This window comes from Pongo abelii, chromosome 19 (genome assembly GCF_028885655.2).
Source record: "Pongo abelii isolate AG06213 chromosome 19, NHGRI_mPonAbe1-v2.0_pri, whole genome shotgun sequence".
Taxonomy (NCBI): Eukaryota; Metazoa; Chordata; class Mammalia; order Primates; family Hominidae; genus Pongo; species Pongo abelii.
This window is the reverse complement of record NC_072004.2, coordinates 77,408,328-77,428,284: the sequence shown is the minus strand read 5'-3', so window position 1 is coordinate 77,428,284 and position 19,957 is coordinate 77,408,328. Positions and strand designations below refer to the sequence as shown.

Genomic DNA, 19,957 nt, shown 5'->3' with positions numbered 1-19,957 from the left:
GGCTAATTACTTAAGAACTGAATTGTCAGTCTGCCCCTGCGGGGGGGTGCCTCCCAGTTAGGCTGCTCGGGGGTCAGGGGTCAGGGACCCACTTGAGGAGGCAGTCTGCCCGTTCTCAGATCTCCAGCTGCGTGCTGGGTGATGGGAACGCATATATTTAATTTCGCTAAGTGCTGCTAGACTACTGTTCTGAGTGGCAATACTGTTTTACCTACCCGCCAGCTATTCATCAGTATTCCTAATGGTGTCTTCATATACATATGAGCCAGTTGTGTTTCTCCTTTTGTATACTGCCTTCTTATATCCTTAACTCATTTTTCCAATGGGTTTTTATTTATCTATTGCTTATTTGTAGAATTTCTTTATATATATTTGAAGTATTAATCTTTTGTTAGCTCTAAAAGTTGCAATTGTCTTCTTTCACTCTGTTACATATCTGGTCATTTCTTTAGAGTCCTTCATTGAAAAGAAATCTTTAATTTTAATATAATCAAATCTTTTTCTACCCTATGATTGTGATTTTAGAAGTCTCATTTAAGAAATCCTTTGCAACCACAAAGCACAATATTTTCTCCAATAATTTCCTCCACCAGCTTTGTAGTTTTACTTTCAGATTCACATTAACATCTATTTAATTTATTTGAAGATTATTTTTGTGTATGGCATAAAGTATGAATTCAATTTTATTTTCCTCCACAAAGTGTGGCAATTTCCCAAACAAGGTATTAAATAACACATCTTTTCCCCCATTGATTGACGATATCTCTATCATATGCCAAGTTCTCATATACATGAGTCTCTGCAGGTACTATATTGTGATGCATTCGTCTATTTGTAACACTGTTACAATAGCATTTTAATATGTCCTTCTATTTGGTATGGTAAGGCAACTTCCCCATCATTATTGCTTTTCAAAGAGTCTGTCTTTCAAATAAATACCATAATTATTTTCTCAAAGTTCCCACCAAAATTTTCCTGGAATATTGATTGAAATTGCATTCAAATTAAAGACTAATTTAGAGATAATACACTTAAGACCCATTCAAAACCCCAGTCTTAAGATTCCAATTTGCAATTTCAGTATTTGTGTTCCAAGGTTGTTTTAATGTCTCATTGTGCTGAAACTTCAAAATAGACTTTAAAAAGCTGAGTTAAGCACTTAGCTAAAGTTTTTGACAAAGAGCAAGGGAGTAAGCCCAAATATATAAGAAGAAATAAAGAAGAAAGATAAGAAAAGAGCAAATGACACTAGAGGTGTTTAAAGAAACCAAAACCAGATTACTTTAATAATAAGATAGGCAAACCTTGGACAAAACTGATAAAGAAAAAATGCACCCATTAACTCGTCATTTAGCATTAGGTGTATCTCCTAATGCTATCCCTCCCCCCTCCCCCCATCCCACAACAGTCTCCAGAGTGTGATGTTCTCCTTCCTGTGTCCATGTGTTCTCATTGTTCAATTCCCATCTATGAGTGAGAACATGCGGTGTTTGGTTTTTTGTCCTTGCGATAGTTTCCTGAGAATGATGATTTCCAATTTCATCCATGTCCCTACGAAGGACATGAACTCATCATTTTTTATGGCTGCCTAGTATTCCATGGTATATATATGCCACATTTTCTTAATCTAGTCTATCATTGCAGCACACCAGCATGGCACATGTATACATATGTAACTAACCTGCACATTGTGCACATGTACCCTAAAACTTAAAGTATAATAATAATAATAATAACAATAAAGAACACAAGCGAGTGACAGCGCACAAGCTATTAAGTGGCCACAAAAATGGAGAAAATATTAAAAATATGTGAATCTAAAAAAAATGTAAAAATGTTTATGATCTATGGTGAATGGGAGAAAGCAGAGTATAAAATTGTATGTAAAGTATAATACAAATTATATAATAAGAGAAACACAATATATGTATTTAAAAGCCAGGAAGTTATACATCAAAATGTTGACATTGTTGTCTCTGGATTACTATTTTCTCCTTTGTAAGTTTCTCAGTTTTCTACATTTCTCTGCAATAAACAGCTATTTTGTAATACAAAACAATTAGCATATAAAAAAGTAAAAGAAAAAATGCAACTTAACAGAATCTATGAAAAGTGAGAAACACAGATAACAATTTTTTAAGTAATTAATGATATTATGAAAAATATGTATCCACAAATTTGAAAACCTAGGGTTTTAAATATATATACTTCTATATTGTTTAAATGACAAAATGAAAAAGGGGCCTTGGCAGAGTTTTTTTAAAAGTTAAATACATGGCCAAGCATGGTGGCTCATGCCTGTAATCCCAGCACTTTGGGAGGCAGAGGCAGGCAGACCATTTGAGGCCAGGAGTTTGAGACCAGCCTGGCCAACGTGGTGAAATCCCATCTCTACTAAAAAATATAAAAAGCTAGCCAGGTACACACCTGTAATCCTGGCTACTCGGGAGGCTGAGGCAGGAGAACTGCCTGAACCCAGGAGGTGTAGGTTGCAGTGAGCCAAGATCATGCCACTGCACTCCAGCCTGGGTGAGACTCTGTCTCAAAAAAAAAAAAAAGTTAAACACACACACACACACACACATACACACACACATGAATACACACACAACTACACATACCAATCTAGAGACATGAAGTTTCTGTTCACATTCCATCAAACTTCATACTTACTTTGGCATTCAGTAAATTCATCAGTGTTGGCCAATTCTCTGATAAAATCCTTAAAATGCACCACTTCATCTTAAAAAAAAAGGAAGTAACAATTTAGATATTGTTGTTAAAATGATCATTTTCATGTTTTATAAAACATGAAAATAAAGTGGAGGAATAAATTATCTTGTGTTGTATCCAATATGCACATCAGATCCAAAATAAAAGCGGCCAGACATATAACTTTGAAAATAAGTTCCTTCAATACAAATTCATCAATTAAAAGATAGATAATTTCCTTGGGCATTTAAAGTTTCTTCTGACATACTCTAACTTTGTTAAAGTGAAATAATTACTCACCATTAGGATTAGTATTATCCAAAGTTTTCTGTATTTTATCATCTGTCAGATAGATTCCCATGGCATTTAAATTTTTCTGGAGACCAGAAATGGCTGTAACATCATTTTTGTGAATGATGTTGTTGTAAAATTTATCTTCTGGGAAGAGATAATCACTTCAGTTAGAAAGAAATTTTCATGTTTCTCCTTTATATTTTAAAGATAGGTGGTTAAAATTTCCCAACATATGAAATTACACTTAAGAAAAATGACAGTATTATTTATTTGTATTTATTTATGTCCTTCTCTGTTGCCAAAATAAGTTAACTGACAAGAAACAGACGCCAAAAAAATACAAATGTAAGTGAAAAAATTTGGGGAAAGCAAGAGAGCAATAAAAATAAGATAAAAAAGAGCAATAGACAAAATATATTTCATAAGGTCATAGACACAAATTTTCCAACAATACCACATTTGTATACATTGAACAAAGCCTTCAAAGTAAATAAAGCAAAAACTGACATAATTAAAGGGAGGAATAAATGATTCTACAGTGAGAACTGGGGATTTTAACACCTTGCTATCAGTAACTAATAGAACAAGTAGAATAAAAAACAGTAAGAATTAGAAGACCAGACCAAATTAGCAAACATTGTAACCTAACTGATATTTACAGAATGCTACCCAACAAGTGCAGAATGCACATTGTTTCAGGTACACATGCAACATTCACTTACATAGACCATAACCAGGGCTATAAATAAATCTTAATTAATTTAAGAATTTAAATCATGCAAAATATATTCTCTGGCCAAATGTATTAAATTAGAAATCAGGCTTAGCACAGTGGCTCACAACTACAATCCCAACACTTGGGGAGGCCAAGGCAGGAGAAATGCTTGAGCCCAGGAGCTCAAGACCAGCCTGGAACACAAAATGAGACCCCATCTCTACAGAAAAAATGTTTAAAATTAGCCAGGCATAATGGTGTGTGCCTGTAGTCCCAGTTACTTGCAAGGCTAAGGCAAGAGGTTGCTTGAGCACAAGAGTTGGAGGCTGCAGTGAGCCATGATCATGCCATCTGCACTCCAGCCTGAGCAACAAGCAAGACCCTCTCCCTAAAACAAATAAATTAATTAGAAATCAATAATAATTAAGATATCTAGAAAATGTCCCAATATTTGGAAATTAAAGACTACATTTCTAAATAACCTATACTTCAAAGAAAAAAATCATTAGGTAAATTAGAAAATATTTTAGTAAATGATAAAGCACAACATAACAACGTTTGTGAGATGCAATGAAAGACATATTAGGGGAAAATTTGCAGTTTTAAATGTTAGAAAAGAATAAAAATCAGTTATCTAAGCTTCTATCTTAACAAGCTAGCAAAGAAGGGTAAATGAAGCCCAAAGTAAACAAAGACCAAATGATAGTAAAAATAAAAATATAAACCAACGAAAAAGAAAAACAAAAGAGAAAAGTTAACAAAAATTAACAAAATCACCATTTGTGTAAAATTATTAATAAATTTAATAACCCCCTAGCAAGACTGGTTACAAACAAAAAAGAGAAAACAGAAATTACAAACATCAGGAATGAAAAATAAGACATCACACTATAGACATTAAAAGGATAATAAGGGGATATTATGAACAATTTCATGACAATAAACCTGACAAATTACATAAAATAAACAAATTTTGACAAGACACAGTTCCACTTATAGAAAGTATATTTCTTCTTTATGATACTTACAGAAAGATATAGTGACAACTACAGAAAGATTTAGAAGAAGGAGGCTCTGAACAGCTATATATCCATTGAATAAATAGAGCTCCACATTTTAAACCTTCAGGAATAGATGGTGAATTCTACCAAACATTTAATGAAAACAATAATCCTAATCATAATCATAAACTGATATGGTTTGGCTGTGTCCCCACCCAAATCTCACCTTGAATTGTAATAATCCTCAAGTGTCAAGGGCGGGGCCGGTGGAGGTAATCGAATCATGGGGGCAGTGTCCCCATAAGTGAATAAGTCTCACGAGATCTAATGGTTTTATAAATGGGAGTTCCCCTGCACAAGCCCTCTTGCCTGCCGCCATGTAAGAGGTGACTTTCCTCCTCATTTGCCTTCCACCATGATTGTGAGGCTTCCCCAGCCATATGGAACTGTGAGTCAGTTAAACCTCTTTCTTTTATAAGTTACCCAGTCTCAGGTATTTCTTTATTAGCAGCATTAGAACCGACTAATGCACAAACTCAACCAGAAATAAAAGAGGGAGGGAAGACTTCCCAACTCATTTTATGCAGCATAACCCTAACAAAAAAATCTGGAAAAGACACTAAAAGAAAACTATAGACCAATATCCCTCATAAACATACACTCAAAAATCTTTAATAAAATATTAGAAAATCAATAAGGTTAAGAGCTCTGTTGTATAACATGGTGACTACAGTTAATAACAATGTATAATATTTTTGAAAATTGCTAAGAGAAAAGATTTTGTGTTCTCATCACAAAAATAGGTATGTGAGGTAAAACATGTTAATTAATTCAATTTAGCCATTCCACAATGTATGTACATATTTTGAATCATTCAATACACAGTACATACAATTTGTATTTGTCTATTTAAAAATTAAAGGGTGACTATAGTTAATAATGTATTGAATGTTCTCACTACAAAGAAATGATAAATGTTTGAGCTGATGGTGCGAAAGGAAAATAAATCTCGGTATCCCAAAATCACTAAGCCAAAGGGAAAAGTCAAGCTGGGAACTGTGTCAGGAAAACCTACCTCCCATTCTATTCCTAAAGGAGATAGAAACAGAGATAAAAAATAAAATAAAATAAAATAAAATAAGAAGCTACATACCTCCCTCACAGTTTGCCCGTAAGGAAATTCCCCGCTTCAAATTGTCTTCCCCCCGCCCTTCTGGCCAATGTACATCTTACATGTATTGATTGATATTTCATGTCTCCCTAAAATGTGTAAAACCGAGCTGTGCCCCAACCACCTTGGGCACATGTGTCAGGACCTCCTAAGTCTGTGTCATGGGCACACCCTTAACCTTGGCAAAAATAAACTTTCTAAATTAATTGAATCCTGTTTCTGATATTTGGGGTTCACAATGGGTTGCTAATTACACTGATTTGATTATTATACAATGTATAAATGAAAGTACAATTATGTATCAATTTAAAAATTTTTTAAAACACTTCTAATGTGTAGATTAACTTCTTGATTTATATTTAAATATGAATCTTCAGCAAAATAGCAAAAGTAACCATCTTGATTTAATGTCCTAGTATTTTCTTCCCAAAAATGAATTGTATAACCTTAGGTGAGGACAATAAAATCAGTTAAACTGTAAGTTTAGGACAGATCTGAGGGATAATTTTGCACAGCAGCTTTACTAATGGTACATTGTTGATTCAACAAAATGTTGGTTACACATATACACACACACACACACACACACCACTTAGTGGGAAACAAACAGCCAAAGGGATCAGTACCTCAACTTTGGGGGTCCTCAAATAAAGCTTTATTTGGAATTTGTAATACTGCAACCAGAACCAATCAGAATCCATTTTTTCTAGGGAGGGTTGGTAGTATAAATGAGAGTATAAACAGAGTAAATTCAAGGTATATGCATGCAATGACTGCCAAACTCAAACCACTTCATATTTAATCATTTACATGATATTCCACAAAAGGGAAAACTATAGGGACAAAGAATGAATCAGTAGTTGCCAGGGGTTCAGGGTAGAGGAAGAAATGGATTACCAAAAGGGCATAAGAGATTTCTGCGGGATAATATAGTCTATATGTTGTGTATAGTTAAGGGTTACATTACATTATTTTTAAGAATCCAAAGAACTGTATACCTAAAAAGAGTGAATTTTGCTATATGTACATTATACCTCAAAAAGCATGAATGTTTAAAAAATGTGATCAAGAGAGTCACTGAAGATACATGAGAACATAACAGATAGTGATAAAAATTCTACTGGATTTATCAAAAGTTTTAAAAATTATTTTCTAATAATTTCAGAAGTCAAATATGCATACTGAATAATATATAATCTAGTAATTTTCTAGCACTACCAAGTAAGACTACCTAAAATTTTGAGTTTGGGTTAAGCTTAGCAATATTTGCCTTAGAATTCAAACAGAAGTTATGTAATCTTGTGTTGTTTTATATTCATATTGTATTGCTTCTTACTTACCTGTGCTTTAACTATCGAATACTGTATTGTTTTTAACATGTAAACCACTGCTTGCCTTTCTAGATCTGGGCAATAAGTACATATTAAATAAAACTTACCTGTAGCTTTAGGAATTGTCAATATATCAGATAATTTAGTCATAAATTCTTGAATGGTAACCTTACCACTTTCTGTAAGGCAAAGCATAATTTAATTAAAAGAAAGAATTACTGTTTCGGAATTAAATAATATAGCTGAAGCTAATAGTCAAATTATAACAGAAGTTAAAAGCTTGAGAGTAAGGCTGGGCTATTTCTTCTCCCTTACCTCTTGCATGCATATGATTATCAATTTCTGCTCATTCTATTTCCAAATACTTCTTGAATTTACTGCTGCATTAACTAATACCTTTATTATTACAATAGCATCTTTAAACACCTGTGCCACCAGTCTCATCTTCTATTTATTTTCCACAGTATGTCAAGGGATGTATTCCTCTTTAAAAAAATTGATTATTCCCATGCATAAAACCCTTCAGTAGCTCCTAATTGCCTACAAAACTACAGAATAAATATAATACTGAGGAGGTGAGGGAGGGAAATTATAGACCAATATTACTCATACATGTGTTAAAGTATAAGTAAAATACTACTCATAGGATTCGGCAGTACAACAATGAAAAAAAAAATTCAAGATACTTTCAGAACATACATTCTCGTTGAGAGTGATACTGCTCTCAAGGGGTAAAACTGGTTCTTAGGAGAAAAAAAATCTCAGATATTACAATAGTTTGTGGCCATAGTACTTAAACAGATATATGGTTTATCTGTGGTATTAAATTTTCATGGGGGTGGGGGATAATTAGGAACTAAAATGTCTATAAAGGCTTCTTATGTGAGCGAGAGAAAAAAGGTTAGAAACACTGCTTTAGTATGACAGTAGACATGTAAATTTAATCTCTCCACATGGTCTCCAAAAATCCATACAAATTAACAAGTAAGGCAAGTAAAATAACCTATAGTCCACGCCTACAGTGTAACTAAGAGGCAGAATATTAAACATTTGTATTTGCATATAAGTCAGGAAATAAAAATCTAGGACCAGCGCAGTCAGCTTCAGAGCCTACACCAAAGAGGAAACTCAGGCCAGACATGGTGGCTCATGTCTGTAATCTCAGCACTTTGGGAGGCTGAGATGCGCAGATCACTTTAAGGTCAGGAGTTCCAAACCAGCCAGGCCAACATGGTGAAACCCCGTCTCTACTGAAAATACAAAAATTAGCCAGGTGTGGTGGCAGGAGCCTGTAATCCCAGCTACTCAGGAGGCTGAGGCAGAAGAATTGCTTGCACCTTCAAGGCAGAGTTTGCAGTGAGCCAAGAATGTGCCACTGCACTCCAGCCTGAGCGACAGAGCAAGAATCTGTCTTAAAAAAAAAACAAAAACAAAAACAAAAAAAACAAAGAGGAAACTCAAGTGGCAATTTCATACAAGAATAAGGAAATATCTTTATAATACAGAACATGGATAATATCAATGAGAGTTCACTCATAAGAAGAGAGTCCCCTTGCTGTGTAGGGAAATACTAAGAACAAGTCAGAGAGCTGATGGATGAACGCCTTAACCTCTGGGGAGATAAAAGAAAGAAGCTTGGAAATACAGGAGGCCAAAGACAGCAGTCTTGAGATGGTATATGAGGGAAGCAGAAAATTAATATTAGAACCTGGGTACAGGACAGATTCTGAAAGTGAATAGTATTACATAAAGCTTGGTAGGAAAACCGCACTAGTTCACCAGTAATGGATCCAAACCAAGAAGATATCCCTGATTTACCTGAAAAAGAGTTCAGGAAGTTAGTTATTAAGCTAATCAGGGAGGGACCAGAGAAAGGCAAAGCCCAGTGCAAGGAAATCCAAAATATGATACAAGAAGTGAAGGGAGAAATAGTCAAGGGACTAGCTTAAAGAAAAAACCATCAAAAATTCAGGAAATTTTGGACATCCTATTATAAATGCAAAATGCTCCGGAAAGTCTCAGTAACAGAGCTGAACAAGTAGAAGAAAGAAATCCAGAGCTCGAAGATAAGGTCTTCTAATTAACTCAATCCAACAAAGACAAAAAAAAAAGAATAAGAATATATGAAGAAAGCCTCCAAGAATTCTGTGATTATGTTAAACAACCAAATCTAAGAATAGTCGGTGTACCTGAGGAAGAAGAGAATTCTAAAAGCCTGGAAAACACATTTGGGGGAATAATCAAGGAAAATTTCCCTGGCCTTGCTAGAGACCTAGATATCCAAATACAAGAAGCACAAAGAACACCTGGGAAATTCATAGCAAAACAATCTTTGCCTAGGCACATTGTCATCAGGTTATCCAAAGTTAAGATGAAGGAAAGACTCGTAAGAGCTGTGAGACAGAAGCACCAGGTAACCTGTAAACGAAAACCTATCTGATTAACAGCAGATTTCTCAGCAGAAACCCTACAAGGTAGAAGGGATTAGGGCCCTATCTTCAGCCTCCTCAAACAAAACAATTATCAGCCAAGAATTTTATATCCAGTGAAACTAAGCATCATATATGAAGGAAAGATACAGTCTTTTTCAGACAAATGAAAAAGAGAATTCGTCATTACCAAACCACCACTACAAAAACTGCTAAAAGGAGCTGTAAATCTTGAAACAAATCCTGGAAACACATCAAAACAGAACATTTTTAAGCACAAATTACACAGGACCTATAAAACAAAAATACAAGTTAAAAAGCAAAAACAAAAAACAAAAAACCAAAGTACACAGACAACAAAGAACACAATGAATGTAACCATACCTCACATTTCAATACTAACATTGAATGTCAAAGGCCTAAATGCTCCACTTAAAAGATACAGAACTGCAGAATGGGTAAGAACTCACCAACCAACCATCTGCTGCCTTCAGAAGACTCACCTAACACATAAGGACTCAAATAAACTTAAAGTAAAGGGGTGGAAAAAGGCATTTCATGCAAATGGACACCAAAAGTGAGCAGGGGTAGCTATTCTTATATCAGACAAGCAAACTTTAAAGCAACAGCAGTTAAAAGAGACAAAGAAGGACATTATACAATGGTAAAGGCCTTGTCCAACAGGAAAATATCACAATTCTAAACATATATGTGCCTAACACTGGAGCTCCCAAATTTACAAAACAATTACTAACAGACCTAAGAAATGAGGTGGAGAGCAACACAATAATAGTGGGGGACTTCAATACTCCACTGACAGCACTAGACAGTTCATCAAGATAGAAAGTCAACAAAGAAACAATGGACTTAAACTATACCTTGGAACAAATGGACTTAACAGATGTATGCAGAACATTTCATTCAACAACTGCAGAAGACACATTCTATTCACAGCTCATGGAATTTTCTCCAAGATAGACCATATGATAGGCCATAAAGTGAGCCTCAATAAATTTAAGAAAATTGAAATTATATCAAGCACTCTCTCTGGCCACAATGGAATAAAACTGGAAATCAACTCCAAAAGTGAACTTCAAAACCATGCAAATACATGAAAATTTAAATAACCTGCTCCTCAATGAGCATTGGGTCAAAAATGAAATCAAGATGGAAATTTTAAAATTCTTTGAACTGAATGACCATAATGACACAACCTATCAAAACCTGTGGGATACAGCAAAGGCAGTGCTAAGAGGAAAGTTCATAGCCTTAAACGCCTACATCAAAAAGACTGAAAGAGCACAAACTGACACTCTAAGGTCACACCTCAAGGAACTAGAGAAGCAAGAACAAACCAAACCCAAACCCAGCAGAAGAAAGGAAATAACCAAGATCAGACCAGAACTAAATGAAATGGAAACAAACAAAAAAAAATACAAAAGATAAATGAAACAAAAAGCTGGTTCTTTAAAAAGATAAATAAAATTGATAGACCACTGGTGAGATTAACTAAGAAGAGAGAAAATCCAAATAACCCCACCAAGAAACAAAACAGGAGATATTACAACTGACACCACTGAAATACAAAAGATCATTCAGGGCTACTATGAACACTCTTGCGCACATAAATCAGAAAACCTAGAAGGCATGGATAAATTCCTGGAAAAATACAACTCTCTTAGCTTAAATCAGGAAGAATTAGGTATTGTGAACAGACCAATAACAAGCAGCAAGATTGAAATGGTAATTAAAAATTACCAACAAAAAAAGTCCAGGACCAGATGATTCACAGCAGAATTCTACTAGACATTCAAAGAAGAATTGGTACCAATCCTTCTGACACTATTCCACAAGACAGAGAAAGAAGGAACCCTCCCTAATTCATTCTATGAAGCCAGCATCACTCTAATACCAAAACCAAGAAAGGACATAACCGAAAAAGAAAACTATGGACTGATACCCTTGATCAATGTAGACGCTAAAATCCTTAACAAAATACTAGCTAACCGAATCCAACGACATATCAAAAAGATAATCCACCATGATCAAGTGGGTTTCATACCAGGGACGCAGGGATAGTTTAACATATGCAAGTCAATAAATGTGATACACCACATAAACAGAATTAAAAACAAAAATAACATGACCATGCAGAAAAAGCATTTGACAAATCCAGCATCTTTTTATGATTAAAACCCTCAGCAAAACAGGCATACAAGGGACATACCTTAATGTAATAAACGCCATCTATGACAAACCCACAGCCGACATAATACTGAATGGCAAAAAGTTGAAAGCGTTCCCTCTGAGAACTGGAACAAGACAAGGATGCCCACTCTCACCACTCCTCTTCAACATAGTACTGGAAGTCCTAGCCAGGGTAATATGGCAAGAGAAAGAAAGGCATCCAAACTGGTAAAGAGGAAGTCGAACGGTCACTATTTGCAGATGATATGATTGTTTACCTCAAAAACCCTAAGGACTCCTCTTGAAGGTTCCTAGAACTGATAAAAGAATCAGCAAAGCTTCCAGATACAAGATTACTGTACACAAATCAGTAGTTCTTCTATACACCAACAGTGACCAAGTGGAGAACCAAATCAAGAACTCAACCCCTTTTACAATAGCTGCAAAACAAAAACAAAAACAAAAACAAAAAAAACTTAGGAATATACTGAACCAAGGAGTCAAAAGACCTACTTTTAGTTTTTTAAGGAATCTCCATGTTGTTTTCCATAGTGGTTTTATTAGTTTACACTCCCACCAGCAGCGTAAAAGTGTTCCCTTTTCACCATATCCATGCTGACATCTATTTAATTATGGCCATTCTTGTAGGAGTAAGGTGGTATCTCATTGTGGTTTTAATTTGCAATTCCCTGACAAATAGTGATGTTGTGCATTTTTTTCATATGTTTGTTGGCCATTTGTATATCTTCTTTTGAGAACTCTCTATTCATATCCTTTGCCCACTTTTTGATGGTTTTGTTTTTTTCTTCCTGACTTGAGTTCTTTGTAGATTCTTGATATTAGCCCTTTGTCAGATGTAGAGTTTGTAAATATTTTCTCTCATTCTGTGGGTTGTCTGTTTGCTGATTATTTCTTTTGCTTTGCAGAAACTTTTTAGTTTAATTAAGTCCCATCTATTTATTTCTGTTTTGGTTGCATTTGCTTTTGGGTTCTTGGTCATGAACTCTTTGCCTAAGCCAATGTCTAGAAGAGTTTTCCTAATGTTATATTCTATAATTTTTATGGTTTCAAATCTTCGATTTAAGTCTTTGATCCATCTTGAGTTGATTTTGTATAAGGTGAGTGATGAGGATACAGTTTCGTGTTTCTACATGTGATTTGCCAATTATCCCCACATCATTTGTTGAATAAGATGTCCTTTCTCTACTTCATGCTTTTGTTTGTTTTGTCAAAGATCAGTTGGCTGTATCTGGCTTTAATTCTGGGTTCTCTATTCTGTCCCATTGGTCTACATGCCTATTTTTATACCAGTACCATGCTGTTTTGATAACTATTGCCTTGCAGTATAGTTTGAAGTCAGGTAATGTGACGCTCCAGATTTGTTCTTTTTGCTTAGCCTTGCTTTGGCTATGCAGGCTCTTTTTTAGTTTCATATGAATTTTAGGACTTTTTTCTAGTTCTGTGAAGAATGATCATGGTACTTTGATGGGAATTGCAGTGAATCTGTAGATTGCTTTTGGCAGTACGGTAATTTTCACAGCATTGATTCCACACATCCATGACCATTTGTTTGTGTCACTGATGATCTCTTTCAGCAGTGTTTTGTAGTTTTTCCTTGTAGAGATCTTTCACCTCCTTGGTTCAGTATACTCCTAAGTATTTATTTATTTATTTTTTGTAGCTGTTGTGAAGGGGATTGAGTTCTTGTTTTGAGTTTTGTAGCTGTTGTGAAGGGGATTGAGTTCAATTCTCAGCTTGGTCATTGTTGGTGTATAGCAGTGCTACTAATTTGTGTACACTGATTTTGTATCCTGAAACTCTACTGAATTCATTTATCAGATCTAGGATCTTTTTGGATGAATCTTGAGGGTTTTCTGGGTATACAATCATATCATCGATGAAAAGTGACAGTTTGCCTTTCTCTTTACTGATTTGGATGCCCTTTATTTTTTTCTCTTGTCTGATTGCTCTGGATCACAACAGACAGCAATTTTTAAACTGTGATATTTGACAAAGTTTTGACATTTGTAAACACAAATAAACAATAATCACAATAAAATAATGAACATACTTATCACACCCAAAAGGATTTTATATCATTTTGTCATATTTGTTTTGCTATCGTCTAAGAAATTGAGTAATTTTTAAAGTAAAAACTCCAAGAGAAAAGGAAATATGGAACAGGTGGCTGAAATAGAAAGTACTAGTAAAATGGTAGATTTAAACCCAAATACTTTAGTAATCTCATAAGTGTAAGTTAACTACATGGTTTAATTAAAAGACATATTACTAATTAATTAATGGGAGTGAAGGAATAAATCATCCCTGCTGAAGAATTTCAAATAATTTTAAAATGTAGGAGGAATGAGGGAAGTAGAAAATCAACATTAGAACAACACAGTAATAATTGCTACAGGCTAGCAATTCATCTGCCAATGAATGCTAAAATTAGTGGGAGAAACTTAGAGGAGAAACAGAATACTTGCACAGTCTCAAAGTATCTCCTCCAAAATATTTATTAATTACTGTGGTTATTTTAACACACATCCACAAATTCTTTGATACTCCTCCCTCCAGAAGAATAGCTTAATTTTCTTCTTCTTGAGCATGGGGCTAAACTTTAAGACTTGCATCTAACAAAAACTGTGAAAAAAGGAAAAACAGTCACTTTACGATGAAAAAATATGGCAGACACCACTTCAAGTGATCAAGGTTAATATCACCAGTAACAAATCATGTTAATATAATGCATTATATGTTGCAATAAAAAGGGCACTTTACCTTTGGGATATTCGTCCCAAAAGCCCATAACCCCAGGCTAATCATGAGATAAACCCAAACTAAGGGTTTATACAAAATATCTGACCAATACTCTTCCAAAGTGTCATGCTCACTAAATAGAAGGAAAGACTGAGAAACTGTCATAGACTAGATAGAGAAGGCTAATAAGACATGACAGCTAAATGCAACATGGTATCCCAGACTAGATCCTGGGACATTAAAGCACATTAGTGAAAACGAGTGAAATCCAAATATATTCTGTAGTTTAATGAATGGTACTGTCCCCATATTTATATCTTTGTTTTAATAAATGTTACATGGTTACGTATGATGCTAACATTAGGGGAAGCTGGGTAGGGTACACAGGAACTCTGTACTATCTTTAAAACTCTTCTGTAAATGTAAACATTTCAAATAAAACATTTTTTAAGACACTAACAGGCTGGCAAAGCCATGTACTATTCATGAGATACATCTAAAATATAAGGATACAGAAAGAAGGAAAGTAAAATGACAAAAAAGATATGTTATCCCTAAAAAAAAAAGATAGCCAATGTTGCTATACTAATATCAAGGTAGATGTTAAGAAAAAAGCATTATTAAAAACAAATATGAATACTTTATAATGAAATGTTCTATTAATTTGGATGATATATCTGTTTTTTTGAGACAGGGTCTCACTTTGTCACCCAGGCTGGAATGAAGTGGTACGAACACAGCTCACTGCAGCCTCAACCTCCTAGGCTCAAGCAATTCTTGCCTCAACCCCCCAAGTACTTGAGACTACAGGCTCATGCTATCACACCGAGCTAATTTATTTATTTATTTTTTATTTTTGAGATGGAGTCTCGCTCAGTCGCCCATACTGGAGTGCAGTGGTGCGATCTCAGCTCACTGCAAGCTCCACCTCCTGGGTTCATACCATTCTCCTGCCTCAGCCTCCCAAGTAGCTGGGTCTACAGGTGCCCGCCACCATGCCTGGCTAATTTTTTGTATTTTTAGTAGAGACGGGGTTTAACTGTGTTAGCCAGGATGGTCTTGATCTCCTGACCTCGTGATCCACCTGCCTCGGCCTCCCAGAGTGCTGGGATTACAGGCATGAGCCACCGCACCTGGCCCACACTGAGCTAATTTTTGTAGTTTTTGTAGAGACACGGTTTCACCATCATGCCCAGGCTGGTCTCAAACTCTTGAGCTCAAGTGATCCGCCTGCCTCAGCCTTCCAAAGTGCCGAGATTACCGGCATGAAACACAATGCCCAGCCTTAATTCTAAGTCAGTATGTTAACAACATGGGCTAAAACTATAGACAGCAAACACTGACAGAATTAAAAAGAGAAGTAGACAAACACATAATCATTGTATAAAATTGTAGAAGATTTTAGAACAACTGTTTCAGTAACTATTGAACAAAGAAATAAAACATCAGTAAGAATACAAAAAAATTTGAATTTGACAATAAATCTGATCTAATATGTAGAACACTCTCACCCAACCCAACTGCAGACTATATATTCTTCTCAATCACATAAAATATTTACTAAAATTATCATAGTCAATAAATCAAGCCTCAACAAACTTCAAAAGACTAACATCAGAGTATGTTCATTGACTGCAATGCAATTAAACTAGAAATTAATAATGTAATGACTACAAAACCTCAAATTTTTGGAAATTAAGAAACATACCTCTAAAACCATGAGTTTAAGAAGAAACAACAACAGAAATCAGAAAAATTTTGACCTGAACAATAATTAAAATACTATATATCAAAACTTGTAGGATGTAGTTAAATGAGTATTTTGAGGAAAATTTGCTGTGAGATATGTATTACAAACAAAAAAAATCCTTAAAACTATTGAGCTAAATATTCATCACTAGAAATTGGGATATATTCACCCTAGGGAAGATGACTGAAAAAAGGAAAAAAAAGTTAAAAAAAAAAAACAAAGAAATAATAAATGTTAGGATATAGGCGGAAGGAGATTAAAAAAGGGGTTGGTTAATGGGTACAAAATACAGTTAGAAGCAATAAGATCTGGTGTTCAGTAGCACAATACAGTGACTATAGTTAATAATTTATTTTATATTTCAAAATAACAAAGAGTGAAATTGGAATGTTTCTAACACAAAGAACTGATAATGCTTGAGGTGACAGATAACCCAACTATCCTGATTTGATCATTATATATTGTATACTTGTATCAAAATATCACACATACCCCATAAATGTGTATAACAATTATTTATCCATAAAAGTTAAAAATAAAAGAATTGTAATAAGTTAGCATATAGTAATCACTTATCAGCCTTTTGGCTAAGATCAAGTGTAGACATTACAGTAAAGATAAAAGCAAAAATAATAAAGAGGAAATAAATTTTTAAAAGGGTCAATCAAGATAAAGGTTGAATTTTTTAAAAGATTAATAAAATTGAAAACTGTGGAGTTCAATCGAGGGCAAAAAAAAAGAAGTTACAATCCACTAATTTTGAGAATTAAAATGAGGATAGCATTACAGCTATGTCAGATGTCAAAAAGAGAACAACTTTATTCAATACATTTGAAAAGGCAGATCTAATGAACAAATTCCTCTAAACACATAGCTTGCCAAAACTAACAAGAAAATAGAGGAAGATGGCCGAATAGGAACAGCTCCGGTCTACAGCTCCCAGCGTGAGCAACACAGAAGACGGGTGATTTCTGCATTTCCATCTGAGCTTTGAAGAGAGCAGTGGTTTTCCCAGCACACAGCTGGAGATCTGAGAATGGGCAGACTGCCTCCTCAAGTGGGTCCCTGACCCCTGACCACAGAGCAGCCTAACTGGGAGGCATCCCCCAGTACGGGCAGACTGACACCTCACACGGCCGGGTACTCCTCTGAGAGAAAAATTCCAGAGGAACGATCAGACAGCAGCATTTGTGGTTCTCAAAAATCCGCTGTTCTGCAGCCACCGCTGCTGATACCCAGGCAACAGGATCTGGAGTGGACCTCTAGCAAACTCCAACAGACCTGCAGCTGAGGGTCCTGTCTGTTAGAAGGAAAAGTAACAAACAGAAAGGACATCCACACCAAAAACCCATCTGTACATCACCATCATCAAAGACGAAAAGTAGATAAAACCACAAAGATGGGGAAAAAACAGAGCAGAAAAACTGGAAACTCTAAAAAGCAGAGCGCCTCTCCTCCTCCAAAGGAATGCAGTTCCTCACCAGCAACGGAACAAAGCTGGACGGAGAACGACTTTGACAAGTTGAGAGAAGAAGGCTTCAGACGATCAAACTACTCTGAGCTACAGGACGAAATTCAAACCAAAGGCAAAGAAGTTAAAAACTTTGAAAAAAATTTAGACAAATGTATAACTAGAATAACCAATACAGAGAAGTGCTTAAAGGAGCTGATGGAGCTAAAAGCCAAGGCTTGAGAACTACGTGAAGAATGCAGAAGCCTCAGGAGCTGATGCGATCAACTGGAAGAAACGGTATCAGTGATGGAAGATGAAATGAATGAAATGAAGCGAGAAGGGAAGTTTAGAGAAAAAAGAATAAAAAGAAATGAACAAAGCCTCCAAGAAATATGGGACTATGTGAAACGACCAAATCTACATCTGATTGGTGTACCTGAAAGTGACAGGGAGAATGGAACCAAGTTGGAAAACACTCTGCAGGATATTATCCAGGAGAACTTCCCCAATCTAGCAAGGCAGGCCAACATTCAGATTCAGGAAATACAGAGAACGCCACAGAGAAGACCAACTCCAAGACACATAATTGTCAGATTCACCAAAGTTGAAATGAAGGAAAAAATGTTAAGGGCAGCCAGAGAGAAAGGTCGGCTTACCCACAAAGGGAAGCCCATCAGACTAACAGTGGATCTCTCGGCAGAAACTCTACAAGCCAGAAGAGAGTGGGGGCCAATATTCAACATTCTTAAAGAAAAGAATTTTCTTTTCCAGCCAAACTAAGCTTCATAAGTGAAGGAGAAATAAAATACTTTACAAACAAGCAAATGCTGAGAGATTTTGTCACCACCAGGCCTACCCTAAAAGAGCTCCTGAACGAAGCACTAAACATGGAAAGGAACAACCAGTACCAGCCACTGCAAAATCATGCCAAATTGTAAAGACCATCGAGGCTAGGAAGAAACTGCATCAACTAACGAGCAAAATAACTAGCTAACATCAAAATGACAGGACCAAATTCACACATAACAATATTAACTTTGAATGTAAATGGACTAAATGCTCCAATTAAAAGACACAGACTGGCAAATGGGAAAAAGAGTCAAGACCCACCAGTGCGCTGTATTCAGGAAACCCATCGCACGTGCAGAGACACACATAGGCTCAAAATAAAAGGATGGAGGAAGATCTACCAAGCAAATGGAAAACAAAAAAAGGCAGGGGTTGCAATCCTAGTCTCTGATAAAACAGACTTTAAACCAACAAAGATCAAAAGAGACAAAGGCCATTACATAATGGTAAAGGGATCAATTCAACAAGAAGAGCTAACTTTCCTAAATATATATGCACCCAATACAGGAGCACCCAGATTCATAAAGCAAGACCTGAGTGACCTACGAAGAGACTTAGACTCCCACACAATAATAATGGGAGACTTTAACACCCCACTGTTAACATTAGACAGATCAATGAGACAGAAAGTTAACAAGGATACCCAGGAATTGAACTCAGCTCTGCACCAAGCGGACCTAATAGACATCTACAGAACTCTCCACCCCAAATCAACAGAATATACATTTTTTTCAGCACCACACCACATCTATTCCAAAATTGACCACATACTTGGAAGTAAAGCTCTCCTCAGAAAATGTAAAAGAACAGAAATTATAACAAACTGTCTCTCAGACCACAGTGCAATCACACTAGAACTCAGGATTAAGAAACTCACTCAAAACCGCTCAACTACATGGAAACTGAACAACCTGCTCCTGAATGACTACTGGGTACATAACGAAATGAAGGCAGAAATAAAGATGTTCTTTGAAACCAACGAGAACCAAGACACAACATACCAGAATCTCTGGGACACATTCAAAGCAGTGTGTAGAGGGAAATTTATAGCACTAAATGCCCACAAGAGAAAGCAAGAAAGATCCAAAATTGACACCTTAACATCACAATTAAAAGAACTAGAAAAGGAAGAGCAAACATATTCAAAAGCCAGCAGAACGCAAGAAATAACTAAAATCAGAGCAGAATTGAAGGAAATAGAGACACAAAAAACCCTTCAAAAAATTAATAAACCCAGGAGCTGGTTTTTTGAAAGGATCAACAAAACTGATAGACCGCTAGCGAGACTAATAAAGAAGAAAAGAG

General features: G+C 35.6%; 1 protein-coding gene across 1 annotated transcript in view; it reads right to left on the bottom strand.

Moving 5' to 3' along the window:
- Positions 1 to 19,957, bottom strand: part of LOC100445724 (EF-hand calcium-binding domain-containing protein 3) — a 544,420-nt gene that overhangs the window by 418,442 nt on the left and 106,021 nt on the right. The window contains exons 27-29 of the mRNA XM_063718854.1: positions 7,332 to 7,403; positions 3,013 to 3,150; positions 2,674 to 2,742 (exon numbers count right to left, since the gene is read on the bottom strand). Of these exons, the coding sequence (XP_063574924.1) occupies positions 2,674 to 2,742; positions 3,013 to 3,150; positions 7,332 to 7,403 (279 nt within the window). The remainder of the gene's footprint in view (positions 1 to 2,673; positions 2,743 to 3,012; positions 3,151 to 7,331; positions 7,404 to 19,957) is intronic.